The 25,661-nt window shown below is 35.1% G+C and overlaps 1 protein-coding gene and 1 long non-coding RNA gene across 3 annotated transcripts in view; one reads left to right on the top strand and one right to left on the bottom strand.

Moving 5' to 3' along the window:
- Positions 1-25,661, top strand: part of LOC141460531 (uncharacterized) — a 242,198-nt gene that overhangs the window by 21,111 nt on the left and 195,426 nt on the right. The gene's annotated exons all lie outside the window — the stretch shown is intronic.
- The window catches only part of rdgC (retinal degeneration C), a 156,122-nt gene continuing 155,892 nt past the window's right edge, over positions 25,432-25,661 (bottom strand). The window contains exon 17 of one of the 2 annotated variants that reach the window (XR_012462111.1): positions 25,432-25,568. Coding sequence is in view for 1 of the 2 variants with exons in the window: in XM_074140621.1 (XP_073996722.1) it covers positions 25,523-25,568 (46 nt within the window). In the remaining variant the exon portion in view is untranslated. The remainder of the gene's footprint in view (positions 25,569-25,661) is intronic. The other variant, XM_074140621.1, reaches the window with a different exon arrangement.

The following is a 25,661-nucleotide window of genomic DNA, read 5'->3' as shown; positions in this document are numbered from 1 at the left end:
CTAGTGACATTATTTCTCCCCAGCTTAGATTCCACTAAGAGAAATGTTAACTTGTTATATCAGTGATGTCACTACTTTCTAATACCAGTGGTACATATTACGGCCGTTTTCACATCAAAACACATTACACTCGATTCCGTAACACAATAAGAGACTTATTACAAAACAATTGGTGATATCTATAAACAAGCAAAGAGATATTTGTGCGACAATAAATGTAAACACAATTTTTGACCTCTAACCTCTAACCTTTCACTCCAACTAGCAACCCCTTTACACTCCCATTAACGTACGTACGACACCTATAAAAACACTGTTATTCATTTTAGACTATTATTTATGAACAGCAATTAAGAAAATTAGTTTAAGTTACATACACATTAAATGTATCAACGTATATTATTAAAAACGCTTACCTTTACACAATAACCTTATCGCTTGTTATGCACATTTGCTATTTTATTAGCCATTTTTGTTTTTTTTTTAGTTTAAAAAGCCATTTATCATTTAAACAAAAAATAAATAAATATTAAACAATCATTAAATCGAATATTTTCTATGAAAAGTGTAGGCAATATCTATCTTCTAATATACAAGTTTATTAACAAATATTTGTAAAAAAAAAAAAAAAAAAAATCAAAACAAAACGATAAAAACGTTTAAGATTCAATAATTAAATTCAAAATTTATTTGTTTCTATCTAGAAAACTTTTACACCTGACTGTAGCCAATCATTTTCATGAATTTAAACCCATTTGTAAAGCAATAATTCTATTTCCTAATTAAATATATATTTTCTATGTCCCAAATATATATTTTTACTGGACATTTGACGTGAAGTATTCGATCATTTATTTTTAACTCTTTTTTTTTCGATTAACCAAAGAGAGATAATTTTTCAATCAAAATGGAGACTACATTTTTAGTTAAGAATAGTATAGTTCAGATGTCAGAGCCCACCGGCAGAACCCAGAAATTGAAAATGAATTTCCAAGTTTCCCAATTATAGCACCACTATCCTACCCGCCGGGGATCCGGTTCAAGCTTGATCTGATTCGTTGGTCGTTTTTTCTTTGGACGAATTGTGTTCAAATTTTCAGTTTTTCTCGTAAATAATCACTTGCCTGATTAATAATAATAATAATTTACGAGGGTCGTTTGAAAAGTCCGTGCAAAGTCAGAGAGATAGCACCACTGGCGCGTATCGAGGTTATGTTTAGTTAGTAGCATCTCTTGGAAGAACACACACCAAGTTTCAGCCAGATCGGTCTATTTCTTTGTGTTTGGCATTCGTTTGAATCGAGGAAGTCGAGTGATTTTCAAATAATGGACGAAAAAGAATTTCGTGTGTTGATTAAACACTACTTTATGAAAGGCAAAACGCCTCAGGAGACTAAAGAGAAGCTTGATAAACATTATGGTGACTCTGCACCTTCGTTTTGAACAGTTTATAAGTGGTTTCAAAATTTTCGGAGTGGCCATATGGGCACAAGTGACGCTGAACGTTCTGGACGCCCTGTTGAGGTTACTACTCCAGAAATCATTGATAAAATCCATGATATGGTGATGGATGTCAGAAGAGTGAAGGTGCGTGAGATTGCTAGTGCTGTGGGCATCTCGAATGAACGGGTACATAATATTTTGCATCAACATTTGGACATGACAAAGCTATCCGCAAGATGGGTGCCGCGATTGCTCACGCTTGACCAAAAACGAAATCGTGTGAAGTGTTGCAAGGACGGTTTGCAGCTGTTCCAGAAGAATCCGCAGGACTTTAAGCGTCGTTTCGTCACTGTGGATGAAACATGGATACATCACTACACTCCTGAGACCAAAGAACAATTTAAACAATGGGTTACCAAGGGGGAATCTGCGCCAAAAAAGGCGAAGACCGTTCCTTCGGCCGGAAAGATTATGGCGACTGTCTTTTGGGATTCGCAAGGAATAATCCTCATCGACTATCTGGAAAAGGGTAAATCTATTACAGGTGCATATTATTCATCGTTATTGGACCGTTTGAAAACCGAGCTGCAAGAAAAACGCCCACGATTGGCCCACAAAAAAGTCCTTTTCCATCACGACAACGCACCAGCTCACACCTCAGCAGTTGTGGTCGCAAAATTAATGGAAATAGGGTTCCAACTCGTTTCACATCCCCCCTATTCTCCAGACTTGGCTCCCTCGGACTACTATTTGTTCCCCAATATGAAGAAATGGCTGGCGGGAAAAAGATTTTATTCAAACGAATGGCTATTTTTCAGACTTGGACAAATCCTATTATTCGGAAGGGATCAACAAACTAGAGCAGCGTTGGACGAAGTGTATAAGCCTAAAAGGAGACTATGTTGAAAAATAAAAAAGGTTTACCCCAAAAAATTAAGTAGTTTTTATTTTTGCACGGACTTTTCAAACGACCCTCGTAAGGATTCAAAATTGGCGAGGAATCGGTCAAATAAAAACAACTGTCTCGTCTTTTTTGCCAACGTTTCAGTTTTCTGTAACTCAAACAACCCGCAAGCTTAGCCACGCCCTGAAGAAGACAATATATTTGTCGAAACGTTGGCAAAAAGACGAGTTGTTGTTTTTATTTGGACCGATTCCTTGCCAATCTTGAATCCTTAATTGAATAATTTACGGTCACGAAACCTATACAGGGTGAACCAGTAAGTATTGCCCATAGGCCTACTGTGTGTAGTACATCTAAAGTGGAGTTCAATGACGTATTGGCCAACTTCATATTTCCCACTGTTCTTGAGTGACGTCACTTTAATGTTTTTTTCTTAAATAATTACTTTTTTCCAATAAAAATGTTATTACTCAGAAAGTTTTAGTCCGAATTCGATTCTGATGACACGGTTAGAAAGACAAATAAATTTTCTAAAAATTGACACCATTTCGAAGCATAAGTTATTCTCGAAACAGCCTCAATCTTCCTCCGAATGCTGGAAAAATAAAAGTAATCGAAATTTTTAAGAAAACTCATTAGGCCCTTATGTGATCATTATCAGACCTAGGTGCTGGATAAAAGTTTCCTTGTCTTATGGGCTTTCAAACGGTATATCATTCTCCAGGATTCCTTTTATCTTCGTACGAGAAATTACGTTTGTTTTACAAGAAAACGTGTTCATGAGCACTCAACAGTGTTAGTTATCAAGTTGTTTAATTCATTGAAAACTCTTTTAGATGGACCAGTAGTCAATTTTAAAGTAGGCTGTCTTAAAATAAGGAAGTCAAAGGTTACAAATTGCACTTAAAAAGTATAAAAAAAATTTCTTAACTCTGAAATATTTGAGAAAATGTTAGGAGATATTTGAAACAAGTGCTATTTTTATAAAAAAAAAATTCATATAGTTTGTATTAACTCCAAATTACAATTTCACACACAACTAACTGTTGATAAAGAAAATAATGTGAATAAGCCTTAACAACCCTTTGAACCCACTAACAGATAATCCTTATATCTCTTAATCTCAAATAGTGAACACTGAATTTATGTTATTCAGTGAATTCAGTTATGTCGTTGAATTAAATTCAAAGAAATGTACTAGGTATTTCAGTTGCAATTTCCCAATTTGTCTTATTATTACCTACATTTTGTTCGTCTTTGTTTTTGTTTGAGTCTTGCAAATGAAATGCTTCTGATAATAAGTATTTTCAGTTTGTCTCATTTAACTTTTTTTAATAGGAGAATAAGATGTACAGATATGATATATATTTAACAAAAAAAAAATACTTTTTACCTACTATAAAGTCTCCACTTGCTTATTTTTTTATTCTTTAAGTTGCGGTTTTGACCGTCAGCCGACTTCTTCTTCATGAATTAAATTAAAAAGTTGCAACTCTCAATTTTGTTCCTGATAAATTGTTGTCAAACTTTATAATTACTTCCATGCTAAAACGGGTGAGACAACTTTCTGAGTAGATGGTGCCGGGAATTGGCGGCGAGAGGGTCGAAGGTGCCCATTTTTTCCTGTTCCTCTTGTCCCTGTCTTTTAATTCAGGCGAAATGAAGATCGATGCTCTGATAACTAAAACCTAGTTCGACCATTTGAAAGGGTTGGCAGCTGGAACGACCAGTACTTGAAGCATTGGTGGAACATGTTGAATTTCTTAATTAATAATTTGTTAAGAATATGCGACTTCCGTTTATTTAAGAAAGATAACCCTAGATTAGGTTGCAGTAGAGGGACGGGACCTATACACCACGGCACCGCAGCCAAAAGAGGCTAATTGTGCACTCCCTTATGGATCTAGTAGACGAAACCTCCCCTACTAAGAAGGTTGAGGACTTTCTCTATTAGATCAAGATAACCCTAAGTAGAGATCTTTTATTTTCAATCCTTTTCCATCTCTACACTCCCAAAATCGTGGCTTGCACAACGATTTGTAAGATTGATAGATGGAAGTACGTAACTTCTTGTTACTGAAGATGGATGAGCAAATAAAACGACTTTAAGAAAATGTTTTTATAGTAGACTTCTTTATTAAATCAAGTTACGACTTCTTAAAATTTGTTTCACTGCAAGTAGGGTATTTGCTAACGTATGTTTATAAATGAAAGTAGCTAGCTTATGGGCCAAATTATCTAACTATTATGTGATGTGAGAAAAATATTGAGAAATAATGAGCTGGTGTAGGCGCCACGGTAGTCGAGTGGTTAGAGGTGAGACCTGCAAAGCTAATATGTTTGTGGTACTGGGTTCGATTCCCGGTCTTAGGCCTTGGAGGTGTGGCTATTAAATAACGAGACTGATGCTACTACAGAAGAACTATGCATGCGCCAAATCCTAACGACCGACAGCTGTGCAGCGTAAAGCCTTCTCTTTCGATTGCAGCGACTCACGTGTTTGTAGAGAAATCTGTCAGACCGGAACAGTCGTTTGTGTAAGAGGTGTTAGTTCCGTTTTGCCGAAAACAGGAAACTAAACATGTAGTAGAGCTACGAATTGTCGTGAAATTTCACATGAAAACTTGGTTAAACCGCTACTGAAACTTATCTTTTATTGAAAGAAGTTTATGGTGATGAATGTTTATCACTTGCGCGAGTTTTTTGAGTGGTTCAAGCGTTTCCAAGATGGCCGAGAAGACGTCGTCGGAGATGATGACTGCCCGGGTCGCCCTTCCACGTCCAAAACGTGGAATTAATTAATAATTAATATAATTAATCAACATTACTACCGTGAGGTGCTTGCTCAACTCCGTGAAAGAGTAAGGAAAAAAACGACCCGATTTGTGGAATATCAAGTCATGGGTTCTCCATCAAGACAACGCGCCGGCTCACACTGCATTGTCTGTCAAGACGACGTTTATAGCCAAGTACAACATCCCAGTTTTAGGCCTGACCTGGCCCCATGTGACTATTATCTGTTCCCCAAAGTCAAATCTACATTAAAAGGAATACGATTTCCGTCCGTTGAAGGTGTGAAAGAAAAAGCGGCACGCGTCATGAAGGAGCTGACAGAAGAAGACTTCCAGCACTGTTTCGAACAATGGTAAATTCGCATGGAGCGTTGTAGGGATAGGGGAGGGGTGTATATTGAAGGTGATAATAACTAAATATGTATAAATTTAAAATAAAATGTTTTACGGCAATAGTCTCGTTATTTAATAGCCACACCTCGAATATTGTGCAGAAGTTAAAAATTTTAGCGGTAACATATATTCTACTCTGGTTACATACGAACAGGCTGCCACAAAAATAGCATAATGTGAGTAGCAAAGTCTCATAAATACAAAGCAAAATTTCTTTTTCTGGAGAGTAAAATAGAATACCACATACGAGTACAGTACCTCATTATCCATAACTCGAAGTTAGGAAAAAGACTTCTAGAATCTCCACGAAGATCGTGTTGCTATTTGAGCAAGTTCTAACTATGCCAATAAAACGTATAAAATGTGTAGTATGGAAGCAGAAGATATCTTTTCTACAAATATATGTGCGAAAAGTAAAATGACATCCTATTCTACCTCATCACTGATATTTGACACCAAAATAAACGTATCAAAGATTTTTTCTTAATCAAATTTACTGACTACAAAAATAGTACCTTGCCGCAAACAAGATGGGTTTAAGTTGTGACTTATTGATCATCTTTCAATCTGATTTGAAAGCAATCTCTTAGCAACATTTGAAACCACAGACCATTGCGGTAAACGGTTTTGTCCTTTCAATTGAAATTTCAGTAAACCACTGTCTAAGTATTTTAATTAAAATACAGTTCCAGATTTGCAAGATTGAGAGAGAATTTATCTTATTGAATTCTGTTTAAATAAAATTTGTCAAAATAGTGTGAAGATTCAGAGATGAATTGGTCTCCTTCTAAACTTAATATGTAATTTGTTTAAACTAAAAAATAAATAAGTGAGTTTAGTTAAAACAAAGTATAAAAACTAACTTGCAAGTTTCACTAGAATGATGTGCCCCAGTATATGCCGACTGTTTGAAACAGTTTTAATTACTAACCCTTTAGAATGAAAGGGTTTTATGTGGCACACACTTTGTGTGTGTATATATATATATATATATGAGTGTGTGAAGGGTAACATACCCTAAAAAGCTCAAATAACTTCAAAGTCTTTTATTAACATGCCTTTCTTTACAAAAAAAAAGAAACTTGTTGGGCCCTTCATCAATAGAAAAGCTTCATTTGTACTACAGAGTAGTATGGAAGGTAATATAACAGTACAATCACAATAATCACTATACTCTTTTATCAAACATTTACAAACCCGTAAGGGTGACATCCAATTGTTGTTGCAACCTTTTACTAATGATGGTAGTTAAGATGATACAATAGAATTTAGGTATATTGTGTGCTATAAGTGGGATGAAGTTGTGAACAGAACAGTGTTACTAAAACAGATGTGACCATATGTGGAGGTAAATGTAACACAAAATAGTATTCGCTCATAAATTACTGAACTACCATTACGCGCTTTTACATTGCCAGTATGGTACCATGATCAATTATTCTGAACATTAATGGGGTTTCGCCAATTTTAGTACTTTCATAGCTATAAACCTGCGGTTAATATCATATAATTTTGATCAAATAATTTTTTACTTTTCAAAAAGATGGGATTTGTTTTGTAAAGCAAAAAAAAATACACCTATTTCTTCGTGAACAATAGCATGGAATCTATGGATTCTATTACCAAACTCATTATACAGATAAATGAACCGTTCACTACCTCAACTCGGTAAACTCCATAAAACAGAACAAAAAAAAAAATGGAGAAATGCGATGAAATAATGTACATTGTTTTTTAAAACTCTGTTTATTACATAAATTCAAGTAAATTTACTGTAATCATTCAGTGCCTGCTCCTGAATTTGAGTTGAATTATTGCAACGATTTACATTAAAATATGGAGTTAATCAAAATGGCTTCTGAAATAAATTATTTTTTCTGCAACCATGTAGGGAAGTTCTCATTACTCAATTAAAATCAGCTGTGTAATGCCCAACTTCCCACACTAGTGGGGAAAAATTCCCATTAGTGTCACTTTCCGCACAAGTGTGTGGAAAAACTTTATTGTGCTTCCTTGATATAAGAAGTTTTGTTATTAACATAAATATTTTCTGTAAAACTTTAATAAGCTTATTTAACGTAACTAAATAATTAAAAAACGAATATTAAACGATAAAATAAAAATTGAAAGGAATATAGAAATAAAAATAATACTTTAATAAATAATTAGATATTTTTAATTATAACAGTTAAAAAGGTTATAGTGTTACCTTATTGAAATTTAAAATGGATTCTTGTGATTCCTGTTTAGAAAACACTCCTCCATCAATAAAAGAAACAGCAGAAAATGTAATTAAAACTGTCCGGTAGGACAGTTGTATAAGGGTTGACCATCAAAAACTGCACGAAAAAGCGTAACGTTGAAAAACACCCAACTTTGACAATTTTTTTCTCTTTTTCTATAAAAGATAAAATTCCCAAATTTTCTTTAAATCTTACTCCAAACCCTCCTTCATAACTGTAATTTTTTTGCAACCACCCAGATCTAATAGGTTTCGAGAAAAAAGTTGCCGAAAATGAGCAAAAACCGCTTTTTCAAAAAATGTTCTTGTTCTTGTTCTTCTTCTTCTTCTTGTTGTTCTTGTTCTTGTTGTTACCTTTTTTGTAAACAACGTAGCGCCTAAACGCGTGAACCGATTTTCATGAATGAGGTGTCATTCGATTGGGAATTTTATGTAGATGTGCCTTTTGGGGGTCTCGGCCCTGTGCATCGAATGGGAGAGGAGTTAGCCCCCTTTATGTAAGGCCCCCTCCAAAATTATTATTACTAATTACTCTGTAAATCTTGGCCCGATTTTGATAAAATTTGGTAGGATGATAGGGTTAGGGCTCCCCTACCTAACAATAAAGCGACGATCTGCTCTTACACTTGTTAAGGGGAAGTATAGCAATCGTTTCAAATTATCGACACGTGAACCGATTTTCATGAATGAAGTGTCATTCGAATCGAAATTTTGTACAGATTTGTACTTTAAAAGTCTCGACGCTATGCCTCATAAGGAGGGGAGTTCGCCCCACCCAAATAAGGCCCTTTCTAAAACTATTATTACCAATATTTCTACAAAGCTTAGTCCGATTTTGATAAAATTTAGCACGAAGAAGTGATTAAAGCTCCTCTACGTGGCTGTGAAGTGCCATCATGCTCTTACACCTACTAAGAGGAAGTACTGCAATCGTTAAAATTATCAATGAGTGAACCGATTTACATCAATGAATTGTCGTTCGCTTCAAAATCTTTGCCTTTTAGGGAGAAGTACTGTAATCGCAGTTTATTTTTCTTGCTCCTCTTAAAAGGAAGTACTGAAATCGCAGTTTAATTTTGCTATTTACGTACAAATACCTTCCTATTTTATTCAAAACGCTTTCTCCAAAAAATGGTTATTGAGGATGGTTTGGGGACCGCAACTATAACCATTCTTTAAAAAGATCTCTCTAGTGGTAATTACGGTTCCGATTTAACACCTTATCAGGTTATAATGATAGAATAGCTTATTCCAAATTTTAAAAAAATCTGTAAAGCAGGCGTAACTTTGCTAATAGACAAAAAGGAAAATCTATCCAAAAGGTACAAAAATCTCCTTAACAAAAACTTACAGTTTAAAAAGTTAAGTATAAGGGTTGATTAAACGCCAAAAGGTACACAAATCAGCAAGTACCCAACATTTCATTAATACTTCATTGATATTATTTAAGTAATTTTACCGCATTAATTTTCATTAATATTTTTTAAGAATTTATTAGATGTCACATACCCTTATGCTGGCCAGTTCATTCATAATAGTTATAATTGTGATAAAATGTATATTATATCTTCGTATAAGTAGGTACTTTATTTTAACTCTATTCCAAATTATTCTTCTGATTTCTCTTTAATGTGCCCTTTATTCTGAAGTTGTCACATATACATGCATGTTAAATTAGAAAAAGACAAATTTAGAGTCGGCTACTGTTTAAATTTGAATCACGGAGGATTTAAAACAATATTTCAGTCTTGAATTCGTCTTACCGAAATATTCGTGAGCACAATTACACACAGTTAATAACAAGTAGATTATTCAAAATTATTTATTCATTTCTCAATTGTAATTTAATTTAGTTCCCCTAATTTTACTTATAGTAAAATACTGGAATAATTAGCTGTCCTAAAAATATGCATATCTTATTTACTTTATATTACATATACACAACATTGTGGGAAGAACACCTAGATGGAGAATGTAATTGAAGACAACTATATTATTTACGATAAAGCCAGATTGACTACTACATAAAATAACAATTACTTTAATCGAAGAATGAACTTAAACCGACGATTTTTATTTAAAAATAAAAATAAATAAACAAAATCATTGATGTATGTTGGTGTAAGCATTTTTTAAAAAAATTTTTGAATTTTTAAGCCTCATATTTTTTTATTTTTATAACGTTTTCTTTTTCACCTGTAATTAATAGTTTGATTATTATAGATAAATAGATATTACAGTCAATCTAAGTTAAATGGTGTGCTACTTGAACAAATATTTTGTAGATGAAAATGGCCAGCATAAGGGTATGTGACATCTAATAAATTCTTAAAAAATATTAATGAAAATTAATGCGGTAAAATTACTTAAATAATATCAATGAAGTATTAATGAAATGTTGGGTACTTGCTGATTTGTGTACCTTTTGGCGTTTAATCAACCCTTATACTTAACTTTTTAAACTGTAAGTTTTTGTTAAGGAGTAAGTAATGTAAATACGTAAGTAATGTAAATAATTGTAATATAACAATAAATATTTATAATAATTTTTTTTTTTTTATTATTATCCTTTTAATGAAATTTACACCTGTACCTACAGGTACAATAGGTAAATGCGATGAATGTATGTGAATAGCGTGGCAGACATGAATGACGGTCATCCATTGATGGCCGCCGTTAGTCACCCAGTTGGTCACGGGGCCAACGGCGCCTCAGCCGTCTTCGAGGATTGGAGGGTAGCGTAGTTGTAGACAGGTTTGCAGCTGAAGGGTTGGGATGCAGTGAGAGTTTTTGGTGAAAATTTTTGTATCGAATTTTGGCAAGTTCGGAGATAAGTGGAATTTGGAGATCTGTATGTATAGTGTGGTTGCTTACGTAGAATGGAGCGTCTAGTATGCGGCGGAGAATTTTGGATTGCAGTGTTTGTAGTCTATTGAGGTTGGATTTTTTAGCTGTACCGTAAAGTTCGAGTCCGTAAGTACATATTGGTGTGAGAAGGGCTGTATAGAGTCGTCGTTTGTTCTGTAGTGAGAGTTTTGAGCGTTTGTCGAGTAGCCTGGCTAGAAGTTTGTATCGTTTGTTTAGTTCGGTACGTTTAAGTCTCGTATGGGGGTTCCAGGTAAGTCTCTTGTCTAGGTACATTCCAAGGTACCGCACATGGTCGGCTGGTGGGATAGGTGTGTGATGTAAGAAGACAGGTGGCGGAGTTTGACGTTTGAGTGTGAAGACTATGTATTTAGACTTAGTTGGGTTAATTTTTAGACGCCAGTTTTCCAACCAAGGTTCTATTGAGTGAAGGTGGGACTGTAGTGAGCGTACTGCGAGGATAGGGTCAGAGTGTGTGGAGAGAATGGCAGTGTCGTCAGCGAAGGTGTAAATAGAGGTATTAAGGTTAGAAGGTAAGTCGGCAGTGTAGATTGTGTAAAGAAGAGGAGCTGTGGCACACCAGCAAGGACGGGATAGATGGAAGAGTGAGTAGTGCCTTGAAGAACTTGAAAGAATCTGTTAGAGAGGTAAGAGCTGAGTATGAGGTAATAAGTGCTAGGAAGGATGCGTTTTAGTTTCCACAGTAGACCTTCGTGCCAGACTCGGTCAAAGGCTTGCGAAACATCGAGGAATACTCCAGCGCAGTACTGTTTTCGCTCGAGTGAAGAAGCGATGGTGTCTACAACACGATGGGCCTGCTGGATCGTCGAGTGGCAGCTTCTAAAACCAAACTGATGGTCCGGTATAATTTCGAGAGATTCTGTAATTTCGTAGAGGCGTGGTAACAGAAGTCTCTCGAATATTTTGCCCAAGAGAGGCAGTAGGCTTATCGGTCGATAGGAAGAAGGTAGTTGAGTCGGTTTGTTGGGCTTGGGTATCATTCCAACTGTAGAAAATTTCCAGAGTATAGGGTAGTAAGTAGTTCTGAGAATAGAGTTGTAAATGGTAGTGAGGAAGACTATTGCTTTTTTGGGTAGTTGGAGTAGGATGTTGGCAGTAATTAGATCGTAACCAGGGCTCTTTTTTTTATTGAGATTAATAATGACTTGCTTGACTTGGGAGGGTGTGAACGGTTTTGGAGGCATAGAAAGAGGTAAAGGTATGTCTAAGTCCCTAATAACGTCTTGAGTATGTTGTGAGTTGAGAACTTCAGGATGCGGAATGAAGACAGTTGAAAGGTGCGTTGCAAATAGTTCAGCTTTTTCCGAGTCACATTTAGCCCAGGAACCGTCAGTAGTACGAAGATGAGAGGAGGTAGGTTGAAATTTTAGAATACGTCTAGTGGCAGCCCAAAGGGAGTTGTCTTCAGTAGTCAGAGATTTGGTATATTCGGTGTATTGTTTGTTGTAGTATTTGCGGAGTTCTTTTTTAAGTTGGTTTGTCAGGTGATTAAGTTGTTGTTTATGAGATGGGTATTTTGTACGTTGCCAGAGAGATCTCGTTCGTCGTTTGTTAGTTATGAGTGTGCGCAAATAGAGGGGTAAGTTATAAGGTATGCGAGCAGGTTGTTTAGCGGTGCAGTTAGTCGTCGCTTGCCAGATACTCTGCTGGATGGCGGCAGTGAAGTGATCAACGGTATTGTCTAATTCTTGGGGTGTTTTGAGAGGTATTTTGAGGTCAATTTTCTTCTCAAGTAAGTCTCTGAAGAAGTCCCAGTCTAAAGGTCCGTTTATTAGCGTTGGTTTTGGTGGTCTCAGTTTGTGGTGGATGTCTATTGTGAGGATGACTGGACTATGATCAGAGGAGAGTATGAAATGATGAGATGTTAGAGCAGATGAAAAAGTCAAGCAAGTCAGGGAGTTTATTGGGAGCAGTCGGCCAGTAAGTTGGTTGAGAAGGTGATATGTATGAGAAGCTAGTTAGAGAGAGTGCATTGTAGAGAAGGCGTCCTCTTGGGTTTGCCACCCGACTACCCCAGCGAGGATGCTTCGCGTTGTAGTCCCCACCGCTTATGAACCTGGGACCCAGAGACTGGAAGAAGGATAGAAATTGGTTTTGAAGGATTGTGTGATTAGGTGGACAGTACACTGAAGCAATGTTGTAGTGGAAGGGTTCACTTTGGAGAGTGATCACTGTAGGTTGTATGTAGTTTGAGGCATTGTATGGAATGGGAAAGTGAGATAATGAATTTTTTATGAGAATAGCAGAACCGCCATGTGCAGTACCATTAGGATGGTCAGTTCTGTAGGTTTGGTAGCCATTGATGTAGAAGCGTGTTTTCTCAGTGAAGTGGGTCTCTGTTATAAGGGCAATGTCTATCCGTCTGTCGTGTAGGAGGATGTCCAGCTCTTGTCTGTGGTTAGTTAGTCCGTTTGCATTCCATAATAATATAGTAAGAGAGAACTGAGTTAGAGGCATTAAGGAGCGAGACGGGGAAGTAAGGTGTTGACAACGGTGGTGAGAAGAGTGACGAGAGGAGTAAGGAGCGATTTGAAGTCAGAAAGGAAAGAATTTAGCAAAGTGGTAATGTCGGAAGGAGAGGCTGACTGCTGAGGCGGCGGCGGACCCGCGACCACCCGGGCATAAGATGAACAATCGTTGACGGTGGCTGAAATGTTGTTCCGTGGGAGGTTCCCTGATGAGGCCGAAGCAGCAGGTTGCTGAACAGACGCAGCTACTCTGTTGAGGGCTGAGGGATGGTCGTAAACTGGCGGTCTTCTTCTTGAGCGTTGAAGTTCCCGGTGGACTATGCATCCTTTATAGTTCGCAGGATGTTCTCCATCACAAAGAGCGCATTTTGGACGTTCTATGGTGAGCTTGCCACATTCTTGAGTGAAGTGCTCGCCAGCGCACTTGACGCACCTTGGTCGATGCTGGCAGTAACTTTTGGTGTGACCATATTCTTGGCAACGTTTACATTGCACAATAAGCCGCTGTTTGTGAGGTTCCTCAACTGTTATTCTCGTGTAGCAAAGTAATTCTAGGTCAAAAATATCCTTGTTATTATTATTTGGCTCGAGGTCAACGAAAAAAAGTGGTAATGTTTGCTTTGTAACAGGATGAATAACTGGAGTGATACTGCGGGCAATATGCCCATGTTCCGCTAGTTCCTCTTTTATTAAATCGGGAGGTGTGCTTTGATGCAGATACCTTATTACTACCCGATATGCTTTCTCCTGTTCAAGTTGGTAGATATGAAATTCTGCTTTTTTCTCCCTGAGGTAGTGGATTATTTGTCTGTAGCCGTCAACTGTTTTCGCCTGTATAATTAAATCAGTTGCTCGGGCTTTGCATGTAAAGCAGTTTGGACCGATTAACTGTGTCAGTGCTTTACAGAGATCAGCGTACTTGGTTACGTTTTTTAAATATATTGGCGGTGGTTTCGGTATTTTCTGAGACTGAGTAGGCACAGATGCAGGCATTTCATCTGGAATAGCTAGGGGAGTGAACGGGTTGTAGGTGAGTATTCCTGGAGCTACTATTGTGTCTGGCATGGAATTTGCAGATGCACTGCTAGGCTCCGGATTCAGCTCGGGGAACAGAGTGGGTTTGCTTGCTAGGTTTGTTTTCGCAGTTGCTGCAGGCGGAGCATTTTTCTTTTTGTCTTTGGGGGGAGAGCTGTGAGGTGAGAGTGTTCTTTTTTTGGTTGTTTTTGAGCTTACAGAGGAAGTAGATAAGCTGGCGGGAGATGATTTGGAGTTAGATGTGTTGCTGAGACTCATCTTTAGAGTTGAGAATGGAGAATTGGAAGATAAATAAAGAGGGGTGAGAAATTGTCTTAACACTTGGTTTTACACTCAGAAAGTCAAATACTTACAGAGCTGAAGGTTAGAGGTCACTATGAATGTTCTGCACAAAAAAACTAAGAAAAAAAAAAAAAAAAAATTATATTTACATTGTTCTTGCACACCGTTAAACTGGTTAAAAGTACTTTACAATCATCTATTAACACAACTTAAACTCTTTTAAACTGATTATTTAAGAGAGCAAAATAAAATAATTTTACTATCCAAAACGATCATATGGTATCTCTAAAAATGAAATTTTTAATTCTTTTAGTTAATAAATCTAATGGTTGAAGAAAAAATATAATATTTAACTCGAGTGTAAAGTATTTTCCTCACACTCGGCAATTTGCACTTGCACTCGCCTCGCTTCGCTCGCTCGTGCGAGCAAACCCTGCCTCGCGTGAGGAAAAGTACTACTTTCCACACTTGTTAAATAAATAACTATATTATTCAATAGCCAAAAAAAATTGTGCTGTTTAATGGTGTTAATCTTTATTATTTGGGAAATTTATTATAAATATAAAAAGCTGTGACTGAATCAAGTGTTTTGGCACTTCAATTTAAGATACAGTACAAGCACGCTTAACCGGGCTGACCTGCGGCTACAACCACCCTGGAAAACTGAAATCCCGGTTAAATCGAATACACAGTATTACATAGTAATACTTTACTGTTTCGAAACCAGAGATCAACTCCTATCTTAGACGGCAATCCTTCTTTTTATTTTATTTTTTTCATTTTTTTGATTTTGTTTTAATTTTTTTCTCTGTTCTTCCTTTTTTTTAAAATTTTTCATTTTTTGGCCGTCCATCTTTTTGAAAAATACTTTTCAAGTGTTGTTTGCTTTTTTTAATCAAACGACCCCTCTCTGATGAGTGTACGCAATTTAAAAAGCACAACTTTGCCACTGATTTGGAATGTCCTTATCGTGAAAAAATTCAATCAACTCAGCAACTGAATTCGATGCTGCATCCAGGGATATTCCTGGGTGATCATTCTCTTCTACAGTCGATTTCATTTCCTTCTTCCGGTTCGACTTCTTGGATGTTCTGGACGATTTTTTTCAGGACTAAGGCATGCAAACTGTGGAGCATCTCTATCACAATTGAACCACTCCAAAATGTCTTCTCGATTCACGTTTTCCGTGGTAAATCCTAAGAAATTCAGCACTAATTGCATCATATTTTGGGTTTTTACATACATACATAATGTACCCTTCAAGAAAATCAGGTATAAAAGAGTTGCTGCCAAGCCTACAATTATGTTACATCGGAAGACAAAAAAATTTTCCTGTCGCCCCGAAAATTAACTTTTGTTTCAGCGCCGATCCAGGTGTTCTTATGACTTAACATGATCTCGGTTAATCTGAATCCCGGTTAATCGAGGTTGCACTGTATTTCCAAAAGTGGATAGTTTTTTGATGGCATATTATGGTTAAGTGGCAAAATCATATCTTTACTTGTCCTTAGCTAAACTAAAATGCTGCTTCTCCTTGGAGCAGGCCAACTGAGACGGTATAAGTCGTTAATGAAGCTGTTATCAATCAAACTACATCTCTGTCTTGGTAAATGATGAGAAAAGTGAGTATCTTCAGCATATCTACTGAATATGTTTAGATCAAGAGGCAAGATATCCCACATTCCTCTCTCTTCTCAAGACGTCTAAAAAATGGATGGCACAGTGATGACTAAATCGTACCAGGCGCCTTCTAGCTGTAAGTAACCTTTTCCAAGTTGATAGAGACATGGAAGGCTTTTTTTGACTCCTTAAGAAAGCCTTTAAAAGTCGTGATGGTGGTCGAAGGAAATACCTATTTCCTAGCTGCCTACTCCCCTCTCTTTCCAGTAAACTTCTGGTAGAATCTGGGTAGACAACAGGTGTTGAGCTAGAAGCTGGCTTCCCTGCGGAGTTGTAATGCCACAGAGTAATTGGTCCAATCTGCTGGCTCATCGATCCCAGAGATCAGCCTTCGTGGGAAGCACAATAAAACTAATGAGCGCCGAATACCCTCATCTAAACATGTTATATATTTATTTATCTATTTACTTCTTTATTTATTTTGCAACTAAATATAATCAATGTGCAACAAGGGAAAATTGTGAGAGTTCCAATGATTGTGCAAATACTTGCACAAAAGCATACATACAAACATGTTTTTCATTATTTAATTATAGTAATAAACAATAGACTATTTATAATAAATTTTTTAATAGTTTTTACCTTTTAAACATAAGATTGACTTAGAATCAGCCTAATCGACTTAATCGAACTGAAGTTAAAAGGCGCTGTAGGTCGCTTAAAAGACTACTAGACCAACGTTCTCTAATATTTGCTTTACCACAAATATTTGGTCTGAGGTTCCTCTATTGGGCCGGAATCCTTCGGAGTAGACCTTGAGTCATCCGATTTCCTTATGATTGTGTGTTTTGTAACCAGTATAAGCAGGCCTTTGATCGTGTCATTAGATCTCAACTTTTCCAAGCCCTAAAAGAATTTTAAGTTCCATTTAAGTCAATAAACTTAATAAAAACGACAATGACCCAAACAGAAGCTAGTGTCCTCGACAGGTAATCAGACCAGCCGTAAGATTATGTTTAATGCCGGTGTGAGGCATGGAGATGCTCTATCAGCTATTCTCTTTAACCTGGTACTCCTGGTAGTATTGTCTCAAATGGTAACCTCGCAAGTCGTACTTCGCACATTGTAAGATATGCAGATAATATTCTCATATTAAGCAGATGTGAAAATGCCCTAAAAGAGCTACTCCTCGAATTAGACAAGGAAAGTAAAAAGGTTTGCCTAGAAATTAATGAAACTAAAACTAAATACGTGGTGGTGTCCCCTTCTGACTCAAGAAGAAGACCATGTAATTTGGTTGTAGGCAACTATTGCTTTGATCGTTTCACTGTATCGGTTAGTCAACGGTTTCCTGTCCAGTGGAAGGCAATAACTGTAAACAAAACCAATTCTTAATAATAAAACTTCGCTTAATGAAATTGGCTAATTATTCCGAATAAACCTTTTAAATGCAGTTTTGACAAGAACATCTCTTGAATGATTGCCAACTGGGTATTGGACACGATAATGCAATAGAGAGGTAGAAAAGTGAAAAAGTAAAAGGTATCTTGAACGAGTACAATACATGTCCCAAGGGAAGAGTTTGTTCAGCTAGCTCTTGTTATGGCCATTCTGAAGGGTTTATCATAAGAACATTTCTATATTCCTCACTTTCGGCGCTTCCTCATTCTTTCGTCTTTCAACTAAGGTAAAAGTTAGGGCCATTTTCAGCAAAAAGTTGTGTGTATTCAATTTAAGTTTATATTAGATGAGGTTACTAAAGATGGTAACTTTTTTTAAAGGTAATATTTAAGATAACCCATTTATTTGTGGTTTTCTTTTAATAATAAGTTCATAATAACTTTAAGCTTGTGTTCCACAATGAGTTAATATCATATTTTGATAAACGTATAAACGACCGACAGCTGTGCAGCGTAAAGCCTTCTCTTTCGATTGCAACATCTCACGTGTTTGTAGAGAAATCTGTCTGGCTGGAACCTTCGTTTGTGCAAAGAGGTGTTAGTTTCGTTTTGCCGAAAACATGATACTACACATGTAGTACAGCAACGAATTGTCGTGAAATTTCACATCAAAACTTGGTAAAACCGCTACTGAAACTTATCTTTCATTAAAAAGAAGTTTATGGCGATGAATGTCTATCACGTGCGCAAGTTTTTGAGTAGTTCAAGCGTTTCCATGATGGCCGAGATGATGACCGCTCGGGGTCGCCCTTCCACGTCCAAAACGGATGAAAATATCGATTATAATTAATCAACATTACTACCGTGAGGTGCTTGCTTAACTCCGTGAAAGAGTAAGGAAAAAAACGACCCGACTTGTAGAAGAACCAGTCACGGGGTTCTCCACCAAGACAACGCGCCAGCTCACACTGCATTGTCTGTCATGACGTTTCTAGCAAAGTACAACATCCCAGTTTTAGGCCTGGCCTGGCCCCATGTGACTTTTATCTGTTCCCCAAAGTCAAATCTTCATTAAAAGGAACACGATTTCAGTCCGTTTAAGCTGTTTAAGAAAAAGCGGCACGCGTCATGCAGGAGCTGACAGAAAAAGACTTCCAGCACTGTTTCGAACAATGGTAAATTTGCATGGAGCGTTGTAGGGATAGGGGAGGGGTGTATATTGAAGGTGGTAATAACTAAATATGTATAAATATAGAATAAAATGTTTTACAGCTACAGTCTCCTTATTTAATAGCCACACCTCGTATTATGATGAAAAAGTACTTACTTATCAAAGAAAAAAGTACAATTAATTGGAACATGAATGTGATTGTAAATAATATAGAAAACTCAAACAATTTCGAAACAAATCCTCAGCATAATAAATAACTCCGATAAGGAATTGGTAAGATATTAGTTTTTAAATTAGTAAGAATTACAGAAGCTTTAGAAATGAACATTTAGAGTGGCCAGGTCCGGGTGGCTTAAAGACTGGAGTATTGGTGTCCAAACTCTATTTCCCACCGCCTTCTCTATACACTTGTTGCTAATTATATTTGCGTAATTAATCAAGGTTGATTGGCATTTCCAAGTTAGAATGTTCCGAGAGTAACAGCAACTGTAGTAGAATACAGGTCGTTGATTCTAATGTTACCTTAACTAACCAATCAACTGTAACGCAACATTACAAACAACAATGTAGATAATATTGAAAGATATGTGTAGTTTGTACAGTAAATTGTTATACTATAACTAAAGAGTTATATCAATAAAATACTTTAATTTTACTACAAAAAAGAAGAAAAACTGTGGCTGTGTCATAAAGGGTTATATTTTTTATATAAAATATTTTTATTTATGTATTTAGGATGAAATCAAGGAAACAAATCGACGATCGAACACAATCTATGCCTATACAGTCCGTTGTCGATGTAGAAGCGATTTCATCATCCACTTGCACAATTTCAACCGCCCCAGCTGCAGATGTACTGACACCGTCGTCGTTGATCCGCTCAGCCGCATTCATTCTTTTACGTTCCCGGTACAGTTTGACTCGGTCATATGGTGTTTTATTATTACCATTCGATTGTTCTTGAGAAGCCCTTTCCACACCGTATACGATCTCTGTATTTGGTTTTGGCTTTTCGACGCATATAGGCCGACATTATATATTTTTGATAATATTTTTTTATTCTAACACCTTATTATATTCACTGTCACTATTTTACACTAATGTTTTATACACTATCGATAGATTGTGACGACAGCTGACAATTAAAACTTAAACGAACATCGTAGCTTCTTCGAGTCAAAAGTTATACTAATTGCAAATCTCGATACGCAGCAAAATGATCTCAAAATGGCGGCGCTTCCCTCTCCAACGCGCGCGATGCGTCACAGTCCTCGCTTATCGTAATGATTCTTTGATCCTTTAGCTATCCAGTGGGCTAATTTAATTTTAGATGTAGACGATAGATTCGAAACTATAACGCCAAACTGTATCCCCCGATTTTGTTATCATTAGGTTTTTTGAATTGCCTCCATATGATAGCAAATTTAAAGACGTATTCACGTCAAAAAAAAGTTTTATTGTGGTTTAGACAATGGAATTTTCCTTAAAGTAAGAATCAAGAACATTTAGGTTTCTTGAGAAATATTTAAGGTTATTCTTACCGTTTAAGAGTCCAAATTGAGCAGTACTAATGTTTAGAAGGCACTGCAATAAACCTAGGCACAATAATGGACTTGGATTGTTTGTTTAAGGGCGTTTGAAGAAACAAAAAACTAAAATAGAATGAAGATTAGCAAGTTTTGAAACCACTTTTAAATTGTGGCGACACTCATTGTACAAAAATTTAATCTATATCCGATCAGTGTCAGAGAACAACAGATCAGATTAGGTATCAACGAAGGTTGACCAGAAATTCCACGCCAAAAAGGGAAAACAAAATTCCCTCTGTTTGTCGAAAAATTCATTGCAGACCATTTTTTCTTTAATTTGTTCTACTGAAGGATTGTTGGAGTAAATATTGACATAAATCCGAGGTTGCTGGTTACCTCGATTAATAATGAACGGTCGTTTTTATCTTGTGAAGTACAGAAATGATTTTTAAGGACATCTAAAACATCATTTAACAAGAACCAAATCAATTTCTTGCATAATATCAAAATTTACTCTCAGATAAATTTAAATAATTAAAATCTTATTTAGCTACTAACGTCATTGTTTTAAACAATTACGTTTGTAAACAGGCTAACAAAAGTGCGGAGATGAATGGTAAATAAAATGATGTAGCCACCTAGAAATGGCCATAGAATGGAGAAATAGAATTTATACCATGGCAAATCTATTTATAGATAAAGACTAAGGGAACATATGTATGCTAGATGTATAGTAACCAGCTGTACAGCATTATATCGAGATGGTACTTTGTATGAAGTCTGCGATAAGTATGATATGATAAGGAGTATACAACAACTTTCAAGTAATATGATAACACATTTCTCTATTTAAATAAGTAGTAACATTTCTCTCTGTTTTCTAATTATTTATGCAGAACACAAAAATTAAAATGTTAGTATTTAGCATTGTTTTCATTTTCTAGCAAAGAAATATTGACGGTGAATGAAAAAAAAACTCCTGGCGCCAATGACGTCTTATGATGACGAGCATTAAATTGAAATAATCACAATGATAGTAGTACTTTAACAGTACTGAAGTTAAGTATCTCAACGGACAGGACAGAAGACACATCATCTTTTAAAGATTATTTTCACTAAAAGCAAATACCCAAAAATAAAACATATTACTAAGAGATAAGAAGTATAAACATTCTAGATGACCTAGGGTGCGTTCCACTGAGCGCTCACAACGATCAAAATATACCTTCAGCCGTTACAAATGACGACCGAGGCCGTAGTGGTCGTGGCGAAAACGTCACTAATGACGTCATTATTTTCGTTCACGCGAAGCTCACAACGCCCCACCTTAAGAGCTGGGTCGAAGTGGGCGTTCAGAAATTTGGCGTAATTTTTAAAAAGAAAAGATGGCGACCGAAGAAATTATATCAGGTAAATGAAAGTATTATCTCATGTAAATAATTGAATATGTTTCTCGGAAGTCTAAAAAATAATAAGAAAGTGAAAAATTACTTATCCCTTTACATATTAAATCACTGAATAACGACCAATTACACTTTGATAGTTAATAATACGTGGCTTAAGTTTTCGCATTTCACTATTGCGATTTTGTAAAATTGCATTCCACTCTTCATCGGAACTAGATAAAGAACTTTCTAAAGCATTATTAATAAATATCCAACTGTTGCCACAAAAGACATTTTAATTTTATTTAAACGTAAATTTTATAAATACTCCACTAAAATGTAATATAAAACATTGAATTACATATATATTTTTAATATAAGTCAACTTTACCAATAATTAATAAAGTTTATTATAACTTTTTTTTATTATTATATTATTATAATCTTCTATATAATAAAAATGAATGTGTGTCTATCTGTCTGTACTCGATAGATTCAAAAACCATTCCAATCGCCGTGAAAATTTGGGAAATTATTAGGTATATCCCCGGGAAGGTTTTTGAATTTTTTTTTTTTAAATCAGAGTTGGGGTTCTAGGTGCTCCCGAACAAATATCCCAAAAATATCAAAATAACATTTAATTAGTAATATTTGTTAAAAAGTGTAACCAAGAAAAACCATGAAAAACAGTTTTTTGCAATTATTAATACGAGAATAAATATTTCAAAAAGAGGTTTACCACATGCGCATATTTTAATATGGATGACGGAAAAGATAACACCAAACAGAATTGTTGAAATCATCTCTGCAGAAATACCAGACAATGAAATTGATAAAGACTTGCACGATATTGTCTCAAAAAATATGATTCATGGTCCATGTGGCTCACTAAATAATAATTCACCATGCATGTCAGATGGAAAGTGCACAAAGCGGTATCCTAGAGACTTACTTGCTGAAACTATCTCAGGCAATGATGGATATCCACTCTATCGACGACAATCTACCGAAGATGGTGGAAAATCCATTAAACTAAAAGTACTCAACAATACTATTGATGTTGATAATCGTTGGGTAGTACCATATTCTCCATTACTACTAAAAACGTATAACGCATAAATGTTGGGTACTGCAATTCAGTGAAAGCTATAAAATATATTTGCAAATATGTGAACAAAGGAAGCGATATGGCAGTGTATTAATAATATAATATAACTCGTATTAATAATATAATAATACTTGCTCATACATGCAGGTTTTATTCAAAGAATTCGAATAATGAATAAATTTGTATCCATTATCTTTTATTTATAATATTAACCAAATGAATGATGAAAAATAAAATTTATATTCGTGAAACTACGGAAGAAGAGTTACAAAATAAAACTGTATTTGTTATTCGAGTAATGTCATCATCATCATATTTACTTTATTATGTATAACTTCTTGAAGGGAGGTTTCCCTTCCTAACGTAATTTACCTAACTGTGGCTAATATATATATGCATTCATGATTTGCATTCTTGGTATGGTACTTACGTTTATAACTTTAATAAATTACTACTCAAACATTATATATTCATGTAGCTATCTGCACTGGATTATTTTGAAGAGGTTGCTGCACATGTCAGGTTACTGTGAGTTAGAATAGAATGCTCTAGATTTATTTTTATTGAATATTTGCTCTTTTAGTTATTTACTTAGAATTCTCATGTTACTTTAAGCTAGAATTTTATTACTTTCTTTTATTTAAATAATATCATACAAAACAAAATTACTTGTCATAGAAGAAGCATATTAAAAGTAAAATGAGTATTATAACTATTCTTATTTCGAATTGGTAAAGAAATAGTAATAAAAGGTAACTTTTGAACTCTCAGTTTAGCAAATAAAAACGTAGGGAAAGAAAATATAATTCTATAGAAATTGGAGACAAAAGCACTCAAAGGGATAAGGTGAGTGAGTATATACATATATATCATTTATTTATCTAACTATAGGACTTTTATTGGTTCAGATTCCAATACTTTTATTAGAAATATAAATACCATTAAATAGATGGAATTCTTTTTCTCTTTATTTATCTTTTGAACTTTTATTTAATTCGTTTTGATTTTCTTACAAAGTAAAGAAAGAATTGCAACCATATCTAACTTTAAAATTGTGTTTATTCCGATTTATATATTTTGAAGTTGCTAAATCCGAAAAAGTGGATGAAGAAATGGTTTTACTCTAATGTGCAGCTTTGTAATCCAGTTAATGTTATTAATAATTAAATAGCTTTTATCAGTAGAAGTCAGAAAAAAAAAAAAAAATGCATAAAATTATTCTTGGAATAAACAGTTTTGGTCACCAGGTTTTTATTTAAAATAATTCAATCCATTTCCATTTCATGAGCAATGAATAATTACTTAACTTTGCGGAGTTTTTTGTTTTAATAATTAGATTTAATAATAAATAAGTGCTATGTTTAACTTGTTGTTTCATTGATCCAAAAGGAAGAGAGGTTATTATAAATTTCAGGAATAATTTTTATTTATTTAGTTTTAATCAAGCTTCCGACCTTGAGACTGGATCATCTTCAGGGATTATACTTGTAGACATTATAATATTTTATATATTTTTAACTTCAAAGATTCTGTCCTGACTGCTTGGGTGCGCAGTTCCTTAGTTTTAGTTAGTTAGGTGGATAATATTCTGTTACTTAAATTGAATCAGTCAAACATTTGAATGTATTTAGTTTAAATTATAAGAGATAAAATGTATAATTTGCTACAGAAATCTTTCAACGAGCCAAAAAAAAAAAAAAAACTTCAAAAAATTATTTTTTATTCTATCTAGCAACAATTTGTAGAATTTAGTAATTATTCTGTAAAGCGCCGCTAGATAGCATATGCATGCATTTCGTAAACGATAAAACAAGTTGGTCCATTGGTGGTCTAAACTTTTGTTTAAAACGTTTTCTTTCCTTCAACTTTAAAAAAAAAAAAACTTGTCCACATGGTTAGCAGGCTCTGAAGATAAAAATGTCGGTAAAGACATGTATAAAAGACTCTTATTAATCTAAAAATTAAATTTCGTAATTGAAGATAAATATCTTCCAATAGTGCATTTTAATGCCATCTAGCGGCGATTTGTAGAACTACAATTTATTGTTAGTTGCATGTGTTTATTTATATTATACAGTACTTGTAGGTTTCTAAATGTTTATCTAGTAATATTCTTTATTCTTTTTAAAGAATAAATATCTTGTTTTTCAGAACAACCACATCCATTTACCAGTCAGTTAGCAGAAATGGTTCATTTTTAGAGAATAAGTAAGAGTTTTCATGGTAACAAGTTGTCCTGACAAATGTTTATTAAAATGAAAATTTTTTAAACTGACTGAAGAAAGAGTTGGAGGAATCTGACGAAGTTAACTGACGCCAGTTGATGCCAAAAAAAAGAGAAAAAAAAAGGCCATTGAATTCGAAATAACTATTTCAAAATCCAAACTAAAATTAGAAAGCTTTAACCTCAAACTTATCAAACAAATCCTTCAACCAAGAGACCAAATTTTTTGTTGATACGAGATTGTTGGAAAATTGTTTTCCTTTAAATTATGTAATCAAATAAAAACAGACTGATCTAGCAAGGCAGTAAATTTTTATTTTTTCAGCGCCCAATTTATCGCCGGTTACTTATGGTAGCCAGTATTATTTACCTTCATTTTTTTGTTTTTTTGGACACTTTGTTGACACTTGTACATCAACTAAGAGTTCTGGGTACATATCAGTATGTAATAGTCACCATTTCTTCCTCACAAAGACAGTCAATGGATGAAGCTTTTATGGAAGTGGTGGACTAGCCCAGGACAAACCATAAAGCCACGACGATGTCTCTCCTAGTTGAGTAAGGCAATTTTCGGCAACTTTTTTCTTCAAGAATTACAAACCTTTGCTTCCTCTAGAGTAAGCTGGCTGTTTATTTGCTATCAGTGTAAATGTGGTTCCAAGTCGAAGAGGGATACCTCACCTCTCCTATTTTTGAAGAAAGGTTCAAAGAATGCATCTTAAATTATAGTTAAAAACATGGGTTTTAAAATCACTGAAATTTTTATAACTTTTTGTTCT

Source organism: Rhodnius prolixus, unplaced genomic scaffold (assembly GCF_049639745.1).
Source record: "Rhodnius prolixus isolate KJV_2025 unplaced genomic scaffold, Rpr scaffold_6, whole genome shotgun sequence".
NCBI classification, from domain to species: domain Eukaryota; kingdom Metazoa; phylum Arthropoda; class Insecta; order Hemiptera; family Reduviidae; genus Rhodnius; species Rhodnius prolixus.
The sequence above is the reverse complement of the archived record's forward strand: the minus strand, read 5'-3'. Positions and strand labels throughout refer to the sequence as shown.